The sequence below is a fragment of the Taudactylus pleione genome, unplaced genomic scaffold (assembly GCF_031769625.1).
Source record: "Taudactylus pleione unplaced genomic scaffold, aTauple2 ptg000177l, whole genome shotgun sequence".
Lineage (NCBI taxonomy): Eukaryota > Metazoa > Chordata > Amphibia > Anura > Myobatrachidae > Taudactylus > Taudactylus pleione.
Window position 1 is genome coordinate 1682143 of NW_028284579.1, and position 12414 is coordinate 1694556.

At 43.3% G+C, this 12414-nt stretch overlaps 1 protein-coding gene across 1 annotated transcript in view; it reads left to right on the forward strand.

Moving 5' to 3' along the window:
* The window catches only part of SMC5 (structural maintenance of chromosomes 5), a 166611-nt gene that overhangs the window by 87385 nt on the left and 66812 nt on the right, over nt 1-12414 (forward strand). The window contains exons 10-12 of the mRNA XM_088475720.1: nt 2990-3144; nt 4312-4425; nt 12215-12309. Of these exons, the coding sequence (XP_088331846.1) occupies nt 2990-3144; nt 4312-4425; nt 12215-12309 (364 nt within the window). The remainder of the gene's footprint in view (nt 1-2989; nt 3145-4311; nt 4426-12214; nt 12310-12414) is intronic.

Genomic DNA, 12414 nt, shown 5'->3' on the forward strand with positions numbered 1-12414 from the left:
CGCGGCCATTTTTTTGGTGGCCTGCACATACTGTATAGACTCTGGGCGCACTCTAGGGCCCAGAGTCTATAACTCCGTGCACAGCTCAGTGCGCTGCCGGACAGAGAGGAGGGGGCCCGTGTCGGAGACTGCACACGGGTTACCTCTTCTCTAGAAACGCCCCTGGTAGGGTGGTGGGGTGGAGCATGTGCAGAATGGGTCCTGCGTTGTCGCATGCACTGCCGTTTGGGGGTGGGGACGGGGTGGCACTGCCTGTGTTTCCAGAAAACGAGGGCATCTGCCCTGTTTTTTGGGAGTGCTGAGGTCAGTATCTGCATCTTCCGCAGCAGATTTACCGACCTCACAAGTGGGCAGGAGGTGGCCATTCTGAGTATACTTGGGCTGCTCGCGATGTTGATCCTATCCTGCGTCTTCGGACACAGGCATTGGATAGCCGGCAGGAGGCACCCAAAGACTCGGCTGCTGTGCAAAAGCGTACAGACCCTTTGGACACAATTCAAAAGAGAAAAACATCCACCCTACACCATCTGTACTATTGATATAAGAACGATGAGGGCATTTCCATACAATCTTTAACACTCTAATCCTCTCCTCCACTTGCAATAGTAGTTTCCAACATGCAAGGAGTAAAAAAATAAACTAGTGCAAAAACATCAGTACTTCTCAAAAATACATACAGCTCACATGTACTTTCTTTTAAAACAACGCATATAGGGCCTGATTCAGACCCACTAGCGAGCGGCTGTCCGCTCGCAAGTGGGTCGATGTTCTGGACTGAGCATGCGCACGACGGAGGGAGCTCCGTCGTGCGCATGCGCCAGACGCGACGAGCGAAGGAAAGTCCTTCGCTCGTTGTGTCTGATCAAAGGGGGCGTGCTGTCGATGTTGTTTGACAGCACGCCCCCTTTGGTAGGCGTGCCTCCCTGCCGGGGGCGTTCCCACGGGAACGCCTCCCGTCAGATGCCGGCCCACTGACATCACTAGTGATGTCAGTGGGAGTGATTTTGGCTCTGATTGAGCCAAAATCACTCCGGAGCTTGTGGTTGAAAACCTCAACCGCAGGCTCCGGCTCGCAGTTTCGATGGTCGCGATGGTCACGACCATCGCGGCCATCAAAATGCACGCTCATATAGGCTGTGGGTGGTGACCCACAGCTATACGAGCGTCCAGGAGGACGCTCCATTTTCATGGAGGCCGGCCCTCATTCAGAGCGTGCGCTCTGCTGAGAGCGTACGGCTCTGAATGAGGGCCATGGTTTGATTGGATTCATACCACAAAGTTTAAAAAAAATTAGGTGGTAATTGATCCTTTGCCTGGCCGCAGATACTTCAGGTTCCAGATTGTCTAAACGTCCTTGTTCCAAACCAAAAAATCCTGAACAAGTTTAAATAGATTAAGTAGCTTTAAATATACTATGGACCTGATTATGAGTAGCATGCTATGTTATGTCCTTTGTCCTGATTGTGTTTGTACTGTTTGCAGTAGTGAATTTAGACGCACGCATGCAGAAGTGTATTGAAGTATTGGGCGTTCCTGAGAAGTATCTGGGTGGTGACAAGTAGGTGTCTATTCAAAAGCACTCAGATGGACCGTCTCATGTAGGGGCGTAACCAGAGGTATGGGGGCCCCATAGCAAAATTTCAGCGGGGCCCCCATAGGTCTAGGAAGGCACCCCGTTGCCCCACCAGGTTCAATGACAGGTTGAGCACAGCCAACTTTCAGGCTGCAGAGCTTGAGCAGATGACTCACCTGTGCCAGCAGCTCTTCTAGCTGGTTCCCGGACAGGTCCAGCTTCCGCGTGCTGAGTAGCTGTCCCAAACTGGGGGGGGGGGGGGGGGGCTCAGCAGTGCATTCCGGCAGAGGATGAGGCTCTACAGGTAGAAGAGGAGGCCCTGGCCGGCTGGCACCTCCCGCAGCTCCGCGCAGCCGCTCAACTCCAGGTAGTTGAGGAGGGAGAGGAGGCTGGCCAGTAGTTGTCCCCCGCGCAGCCAGAGGCACTCATCCGCCGCCTACGGCACCAGTTCCAGTGACCTTTCCTGCTCCACCCGCTGCATCTCCGGCCATTCCGCTGCCATCGCCGCACACAACACCCCACACGTGGTGACCGGCAGCACAACGCAACCAACCACAAGCCAAGGGGCATTGTCCTGCAACATGACCAGCCAATCACAGAACAGGGCAGCCTCTTGCTGCACTCCACTGCACACAGCCAGCCAGAGAGCAGGGCAGCCTCTGCCAGGAATGTGACCAGCCAATCACAGAGCGGGGAGGACACTTTCCACCATGTCCAGGCAACAACATTACTGCCGCTGAGGTGAGCTTGGTGCTGGGGAAGGCTGGCCCCAGAGGTGCTGTGGGCCCCATAGCAACTGCACCCACGGTAGTTACACGCCTGGTCTTATGGTGTTTTGTTGGCATGTCGCACACTGATGCTTAATCACTCACTTAGGAGGCCATATTCGGATGGAAAATCTGCATCTACCACGGGGCTGGTGCAAGTTTCGACGGTGCTACCGATGGTTGCATCTTAAGACACATCAAGTGATATTTGAGCATCTTTAGATGCTCAAAGTGGGCATCTCAGTCATTGCGCATTCAGACGCACACTTGTCCACCAGGGAAGGGTTTGTAGCGGTATTTGCATAAAGCCACAAATGTGTGATCGACAAAAGACATGGATGTTTCTGCGTAAGACAGAATCAGACTCTATTTGTATTGAAACCCATTTAGAAGTTCTGAGTTTGGAATAAGGACGTTTGGACAATCTTGAACCTGAAGAATCTGTGCCCAGACAAAGGATCGATTACCACCTTAGTTACCTTGGATATGAAATGATGATTCTGAAGTTCCAGGATGTTGACCAGAAGACCCTTTTGTTGGCATTCTTATCGGTTTATTACTTATTAGCAATATACTGTGTTTATTATTATATGGGATATAAAAGATATGTTTTGTTTTTTTGTCATTTGATTTTCTTTTTTTCTTTCAGATAAAGCAAATCGACTAAAGCAATTTGATAATTTATTAAATCAAAAAGAAGAAAAATTGCAAAAGAGATTTGCAGACACTTATAAGGCCGTTTTGTGGCTTAAAGAAAATAAACAGCGCTTTAAGGAACATGTTTGTTTTCCCATTATGCTAGAAGTAAGTTTTGTTGAAATACTTTTTGGACCATACTTTCTCTCATTTGAAGTATGAATTACCTCCAGTCTTTATTACTGTGAATTGTAACAAGCAATATATTAAACTGTCTTGCTAATTACATTTTTTTTTATCTGGAGACAGGAGATGACTTAAGCTGGCTACACACTGACCGATATATTGCTTATTCAATTGAACGGGCGATATATCTGTAGTGCCTCGATATGTCTGTGAACAACGTCGTGCACAGACATATCGCATCTGCCCTGCAGCACTCAGTTTACTGCTAATGGCCGCAGATGAGATCCATCTGGCCCTGATGCAAATTCGTTTTATTCTCCTTTCATCAACAGCTGTTGTGCACTTTTTCAGGCCTTTTCCTTCTTTGTTTTGTATAGATTGTGTTTCCTGATAGCGTAAACAAAACTTTCGTACTCCTGATGTTGTCACATTGCCACCAATTTCTCTCGCAATTGCTGCATACAAAAGACCATTTTCACTTAACACCACAATCCTGGATCACGTCGCTGTGCTGCGGTCTTGAAAAATAAAGGATACCCAACGAAATACTGATAGTAACATCATAAGTACACTGGGATTTTCACCCTAAGTGTTGTTTTCACTGCATAACTTCCCTTGTAAAGCAAATATTTGACCTCTGTTTATTGTGTTGAATTCAGCATTACAGTTCCTTTCATTTGATATATGAATCATTGCACTGTGTGAACTGAAACAGTTTTTATAAGCATTTGAAGTTGATAAACATTCAAATTTCAAAAAGTCCGCAATTTTGGCCACCAGTGTATATATTCCTTTAAATACCAGATGTTTGCAGCTAGCATAGTCATTTACCACATTAACAATGTATAGAGTGTATTTCTGATTACTTTAATGTTATCTTCATTGAAAAAAACAGTGCTTTTCTTTAAAAAAATAAGGACATTTCTAAGTGACCCCAAACTTTTGAACGGTAGTGTATATATGATCCTTAAATGACAATTCCATTTTAGCTATCAAAGGAAAAGAAAGATTGACATTTGATTTTTAAAGGAAACTACAAATATTTTAATTAAATTCAGCCATTTGGTTTCACTATATATTCAAGAGATTTGTGTTTTACTTTGTAATTGTTTATCAGTTCTCCAAAGTATATCCATTCACTTTCCACAGATTAATGTGAGAAACAATCAGCATGCCAAGTATGTGGAAAACCACATTTCCATGAACGACATGAGAGCCTTTGTTTTTGAAAGCCAAGAGGATATGGAAACGTTTTTGAAAGAGGTAAGCTGTATGATTATCACCGTCATTAAGTTGGTTATATATTTTTATAAGGCAGTTTGTCATTTATTATGCTATGATTAAATGGTTGACTTTTCTGCATTATTCCAGTTTCCTAACACTGGACAGTGAAAGTCACATCATAAGTCAGGGCCTGTTTAAAAACCAAATTAATTTCAAATATATCCTCTATGTCATTTATTATAGCTTCTATAGCATTCTATTGTAGCAAAAAGTTTCTCTTGATTCTAAGAAACATGCTGCTGAATTATATTTTCATTACTATTATTGGGGAATAAATTAGTAAATATATATTATATACAATTTTTTTTAAATTCAATATGCATAGTACAGAGAAAGAAACAGTCATTCTGCATCTGTAACATATAATAAATAGTGAACATCTCATGTCTAAGTATAGAATAAAGCCCTAATCAAATATGTATAAACCTCAATGCAATGTATACAACTGTCGTAGAAATATATATATATAGACCGCTTCCGAGACTAAAACAACTATCATTGAAGATAGACACTTAAAACCTAGGTAGCATTGTTCTTCTACTCCCAAGAAAATTGCAGTTTTTTGAGTAAATTTATATTTAAGTGCAAAGCAAGTGATGTCATGACAAGTATAATGGACTAATTGCAGTGCAAGTGATGTCACGAAAAGTGTAATGGGCATAGGTTGTAGGTGCTTTAGGTAGAGGAGGAAGTGCTTTCTTCATTAAATTTAATGGGTAACTTCACTCAGAAATGGTTTTGCCTATAAACATTATGAGGGGTATTCAATATGAAACGTTAACTTCACTGTCGAAGTTAACGTTTCATATCGGAATGTTTACCTGCGTTAAAGTATAAGGCGCGCTCCCGCTTATACCCGTATTCAATATAAAATTAACGAAAACGGGAAACTCCTAAGCTGGATTTGCGTAGAGTTACGAATTTTTCCTAAAAAAAATTGTAAGACCCCCCTAAAGTAGTAAAAACATGGGGGAACACTATGGGTACCTCCGTTTTAGCCTTTAATTGAATCTCGGGGATTTAAATAGTCGCAGCAGGTGGTTTTTTCCCTGACATTGAAGAAGTGATGCAGAAGAGCACTTAGGTTATTTTTTTCGTTTTTTTAAGTGGTCCCATCAAATTTGGGGTACATGAAAATGGGTACTAGCATATTTTTATGTCCCTAAAGTAAGTTTTTAAAAATTCTGCATTTGTGCACCTGCCGCTATAATTCTATTCTAGAAAACATCTGCCACATACTTGCAGAATAGCCCTGAACCTATTTACCTATTGTTAAACAATTTTTTCCCTTTTTTTTTTTTTTCACCCCAATTTTGAAATAAATTTTTTGGGGTGTCCCTATTTTTTTTTTTTAACTTTTTTTGACACAGTTATTTTTTAAATGACATTCCCAGGGGTGCAGGCTATTTTTTTTTAAAGCCTGCACCCGTAAACCCCAATTCTGCACTTTTTTTCGACACCTATTCAATGGTGAAAAGTTATCCCCGTTTTTTATCAAAGACTTTTCAAAACTGCGATAAGTCTTTGAAATTGAATACGGTGTAAAAGTCAAACCTGCGATAATGACGTCAAAAGTGCGATATTAACGCAAAAACGATGTTATCGCTCCCATATTGAATACCCCTGTATGTTGGATATTATAGTTACACCTGATACATAAAACAGGCCTTCTGCCTGTATTTGCATGTTGGATAGTTAGAACTATATTTGAGACATACACTTACATAGTCATAAGCATGTAGACCACTGAACATCACACCCATATGTATGTGTTCTTTGAACTTTTAATTCCAAAACCATGGGTATTCAAATGGAATAGAACTAGTTTTACACTAGCTTTTGGAACTTGGGTGGGGATTCTCATCCATTCATCCACAGGATAATTAGTGCGGTTTGTTGATGATGCCTAACTCGCTGTTGGTGTTCCAATTTATAGCTAAAGCTGGCCATACACCAGACTAACTTTCCCCCAACCGTCCAACTATTTGGTTGGTTGGAATGAAAATCCAGTAATGCATGGGAGCAAATGACAATCGGCTATTTGCTCCCAAACACCGGAAAACAGACGAAAGCTGTTGTTCAGACAAGTTTTTTTAAATCAAGCACGTTTAACCAACTTGCCTGAACAAGCTTTTTGGTGTTTTGGAGTAAATTGCTGATTGTCATTTGCTTCCATACATCACCGGATTTCATTTCAACCAACCAACTAGTTGGATGGTTGGAGGAAAGTTGGTCTGGTGTATGGCCAGCTTAAGATGTCTGGTTGAAGTCAGTACTCTGTGCTGACCAGTCAAGTCTTCCACACCAAATTCGGTAAACCATTTATTTGTGGACCTCGCTTTGTGCACAGGGGCATTGCCTTGCTGAAACAGGAAAGGGATTTCACCCTACTATTGTCACAAAGTTGGAAGAACACAATTCTCTAGAATGTCATTGTATGCTACAGCATTAAGATTCACTGGAACTAGGAACTTCACTGGAACTAGGGGGCCTAAGCCACAGATACAGTAATTATTCCTCTTCCTCAAACTTTACAGTTGGCATTATGCTTCTGGGCTCTAAGCATTCTCCTTGCATACACCAAACCCAGATTAACCTGTCAGACTGAAAGTTTGTGATCCACCAGGACCCGTGCGACTGAGCTTGCTCTTAGTGTCTTTTTGACCGAAAGTGCATCTTAGTAGCAGTTGGATGCAACAAACTGCTTCAGTATACTGCACCGATAATTTGATATGCAGCGCACACATATATCTGTGTGCAACTGATTATTTATACGAAGCACAAAAGAATATAGCGTGGAAAAAATCCACGGCCGCTGCTTCAAAGCACTTCGTATATAGATTCAAACTCAGTAGCACACAAATATACAAGTGTTGTAACTCCTCTTAATTAGTGCAGTCTCCTGAAGCGGTTTGTTGCATCCGATTGCGACTGAGACACCTTTTTGGTCAAAAATGAAGCATAGCGCAAACTGAGTCGCATGGGACCTGTTGTGACACTCGTGTTTTTGGATTGATCGTTTGGAGTTCCTTTTCATCTATCCTCTCTGTCTCCTCTGGGCTTGTTTAAACTTAACGGAGTCAGGTGGAGTATAGACGGGGAGGAGCCCAGTCACAATTATTGAAGATTTAAATTCCCAGGCTCCACTCACCACCATCTTTACCCAAGAGTTCCCAGTTTCCCTATGGAATCAGAGAAAGGGATTTTATTAGTAAGTTCAAAAATCCTGTTTTTATGTGTTTCAGCACTTAGTGGTTCCGTTTTGTGAGCTTGTGTGGCCTTCTACTTCACAGCTGAGCTGTTGTTGCCCCTAGGAGTTTCCACTTCACAAAATCAACACTTACAGTTGACCAGGGTAGCTATAGCTCACCAGTATTTGACTTATAAGAAAGGTGTTATTCTGTAACAGTGCAATTTTGAAAGTCACTGGGCTCTACAGTATGTTCTATTTTACAGCTAATGTTTGACTATGGAGAATGCATGACTGACCGTATGCTTGATTTAATGCGCCTCATAGAAATGTTTTTGGCTAAAATGGCCAATCAGTAATTTGAAGGGTTGTCCACATACTTTTATCCATGTAACCCCAAATGTAAAAGCCCACGCGATGCAGCAAGTGGTGAGATTTAGTTGACTTCGCCATTAAATTGATTTTTTTTTTTAAAGCAAAACCAGGTTGTTTTTTCTCTAAAAAGGATTGCTGCTTTAAATCTAGCTTCTTAAAACTCAGCACTTGCCGCATCTCGCAGGCAGTACATTTGGCTCGTAATATCTGTTGGCTATAACTAACCATACTTGGCAGCAACTGTAAACATTGAAACCGTAGACTGCTTGTTACTATGAAAGGTCAGTAATTCAAAATGTCTGTCAATCTGTAGCAGTAGAAACTTTCTTCTGAGGGTGCAACAATTTATTTCTAGGATAAAGTCCTAGTTCAAGTACCACAATTTATTCCAGTAACTAACTAGTCATCATCATTTTATTTTGGCAAGATCACTTTGGAGAAGGAGATTGCGGATAGAAGGATGGAAGCTTGTCTAAAATCCATAGACACTCTTACAGAAGCTGTTACTCGTCCTGCTAGGGCTACAGCCTGGGTGGCTAAGGCCATTGAGAGTTGGGCAAAGGCCCTAGAAGAGACATTTCCTTCTGATGCTTTGAAGGAACAGCTGTCCTACATATCTCACATTAGAGATGCAGCCTCCTATTTGGGTGAAGCAGCTATGGATTCAGCTCTCCTAGCCTCCAAGGCATCTGCCACTTCTGTAGTAGCCCGCCGTATTGTTTGGTTCTGCTCAGGCAGATGCGAACTCTAAAAAGGCTTTGGAGTCTCTGCTTTATTCAGGGGATATCCTGTTTGGCCCAGAATTGAACAAAATAATATAATGCAAAGCCTCGCACATCATACTTTCGGTCCTTTCGTCCTCAAGGAAAAGCTAAAGGTTAGTCCTTTTCAAGGCATCGAGCATCAACTAAGGGCTCCAAGCCTAGGACAAAACAGACCTGGGCTACTAGACGTCCACCTACCAATTCTGAGGACAAGCCTTCAGCCTGACTGGGTGGGCCTCTCCCTGGGGGTACCCAGGGTGGGAGGCCGACATCTTCAATTCGCCCAGTTCTGGCGTCAGACCACAACAGACGCCTGGGTAAGAGAAGTGGTCTCCCACGGATATGCCCTATCCTTCATGAGGCAACCCCCCCCCCAGCAGTTCTTCCGTACAGGCCCTCTATCGGACCCACGCAAGGCCCTTCTGCTCCAAAAGGCCAATCAGTCCTTACTGCTCTCAGGTCCCCTCCGCACAGCAAGGGACGGGCTATTGTTCTACCCTTTTCTTAGTTCAGAAGCCCAACGGGTCTCATCGGCCTATCCTCAACCTCAAGTCTCTGAACAAGTGTATCAGGGTGCCCAGGTTTAGTATGGAATCCCTCCACTCTATTATCCTGGCTATGGAGCCAGGGAACTTTATGGTGTCTCTGGACCGAACGCCATCTCCGCGTTATTTTTCCCGGGAGTTCTCAATTGGGAAGCCCTCACGATGTGCATGCAGGAGAGTGGTCTCTAAATCCAGAAGTCATTCAGCTCTTGGTGGACAAATTGAGTCTGCCCGATGTAGATCTCATGGCCTCAAGATTCAACAGCAAACTTCCAGTGTATGGAGCCAGGACAAGGAATCCCAATGCAGCATTCATGGACGCATTATCTGTGAGGTGGACCTTCCAGTTGGAGTACCTCTTCCCTCCAATATCCCTTCTTCCTTGAGTTCTTTGGAAGTTCAAACAGGAAGGGGGCACGGTCCTGTTGGTAGCTCCAGCTTGGCCCAGACGCCATTGGTACTCCGACCTTCAAAGTCTCTCCATAGACGTTCCTCTTCAACTTCCTCTATGACCATACCTGTTGTCTCAGGGTCCCTGTCTACAAACCCGTCCTGACCCGTCTGTCTTTAATGGCTTGGCTCTTAGGAGGGATATCTCAAGATCTAAGGGATTTTCTAGCTTTGCGGTCCAGACCATGATCAGAGCTCGTAAACCGGCCTCTGCCAGGATTTATCATTGGGTATGGCATACATATTCCAGTGGTGTGCCACTAGAAACTATGACCCTCACGTTTTTAAGGTATCTAGAATAATTGCCTTTCTTCAGGCTGGATTGGATCTTGGACTCTCTGAAAGTGCCTAGCATCTCTGAAAGTGCACGTCTCTGCTCTGTCCATCTGGTTCCAGTGCAGAAATGCTCCTCTACCAGATGTTTACACCTTCCTGCATTATATTCTACGTATACAACCTCCCTTTGTGCCTCCTGTGGCTCAGTAGGAGTTGTCAGTGGTTCTCCACGCACTTCAGGAACTTTCATTCGAACCCTTGGAATCAGTGGATGTCAAGTGGCTCACTGCAAAGACTCTTCTGGCTATAGCATTTGCCCTTAGGGTTTCGGATTTAGGGGCGCTTTCATGTCGCTCCCCCTTTTTAATCTTTCATTCGGACAGGACTGTTCTTAGAATGCGCCCGGGCTTCCTTCCAAAGTGGTTTCTCGTTTCCACATGAATGAGGAAATTTTGGTTCCGACCTGTCAACCACAAGACCTCTCAGCAGGTGAGAGACCTCTTTGCATGTGGTCCATGCTCTAAAGATCTATGTGGACTGCACTAGTTCCATCAGGAAATCAGACTCTCTCTTCATCTTATATGGATTCCATAAGAAGGGATGGCCAGCTAACATACAGACTCTGGCCCGATGGATTCGCATGACTATCTCACAGGCTTACGCGCAGACTGGCTGCCTTTTGCCAGCTACAGTATCTGCTCATTCTGCTCGCTCTGTTGGTCCCTCGTGGGCAGCCCGGCGTGGTGCCGTTGGTGAACAGCTATGTAAGGCTGGCTTTGTGGTCTTCTGTCCACACCTACTGCTTTGGGACATCCCCATTGTCTCCCTGTGGTGCCCTATGGAACCTGAAGAAGAAAATGAGTTATGGTAAAACTTACCCTTGTTAACTCTTTCTTCGAAGTCCATAGGGTCCACAGGGCACCCCCCCTGACGCACCTGGCTTCTATTGGTTTCTTCTCTTGGTCACTTGTTTCCTTCTCTGCGTGAGAGTGTGATTCCTCAGTGCACCAGTCTTCCGTCTCTCCTATCCTGCTCCTGCCTTGGAATTGTTATGGGTGGGGTATAGGAGGAAGGACCAGAGCATCCTGGGATTGAAAAGCTTTGCTGTTGGTGTCCGGTCCTCCAAGTCCCACCTACACCCCATTGTCTCCCTGTGGACCCTATGGACTTCAAAGAAAGAGAGTTAACAAGGGTAAGCTTTACCAATGCTCTTTTTTTTTTTTTTTTTTGTGTCTACCTCACACAGTTGTAACACAAACTGCCAAAAGCTCCTACTATGATCACGTCGGCATGAATGTGGGAACTATAGAGGCAGAGCAGTCCTCAGACTGGTCATGTCTATTCATCAAAACATTGCGGTTTTCAAATTCCTACTTGTCGGACCATAACGCTATGAAATTTGAGTCAGAAAAATGTCACAGCTATTGCATATATTAACCTTTAGGGCAGTCGCAAGGGCATCATATTGCCAATATGCATTCTGGGTTCTGAATTACTGCATTGCTGAGCCAACAATCATTTTTAAATCAGCGCTTTGTATACACTTTGTTTATTCTTCTGGTTTGACTTAAGACTGATGTTCAGTTCACTAAAGGTGCACGACTTGTTGCTTATTCCCCAGTACGATGTTCCAAGAAGGAGTGAGGCACATGGCTCCTACTTATGGTACTTCTATGTTGCACTTGGATTTGAATATTTTTCTTTCTAAATTTAAATACTTTTGGAACTCTGTGTTTTTCAGACATAACTTGAATTATTATTTTTCTGAGTTATACAGGTCATACAAAGAAATAGTGGTTTCAAAAAGACAAAACCTTTTTGTTGCTGTTTCATACTTTTTTCTGCCTTAATAATTAAATAAGGGCAGTTGCTGCTTTTCCTGCCAACTTTTGTCTACTAACCCATGTCTCTTCTTTGGGAGTAAACTAGTAAATCAGTGTCATCTCTGGGGTTATGGTGTGCACAGGCACGTCCTCATGGTGGGGAGGTTTTAACTACTGTTGAGGGTTGCATTTAAATTATTTGAGTTTTTGACTTTTAATGCATATTTTAATGAAATGTGTGTGTGTGTGTGTGTTTGTTTATGCACGAAAAGAAGTAAAAAAAAATGGTTTTATGATTTAACTTTCATCAGGCAATAAATTCTATGATTTATCCTATATATTTAGGTCAGAGACAATCAAAGATTAAAGGTAAATGCTGTTTGCTCACCTCGAGAGTCCGTTGCAGACCGGGAGCCTTCCAAGCCAATCTCCGATTTACAGTGAGCTACCTGTGATTTTGTTTTATAATGTGTAGGGTAATCTACAAGGGGCATATATTCTATTAGTCCTTCAGTTATGTGCTAAACTTTTATACAATAAAAATT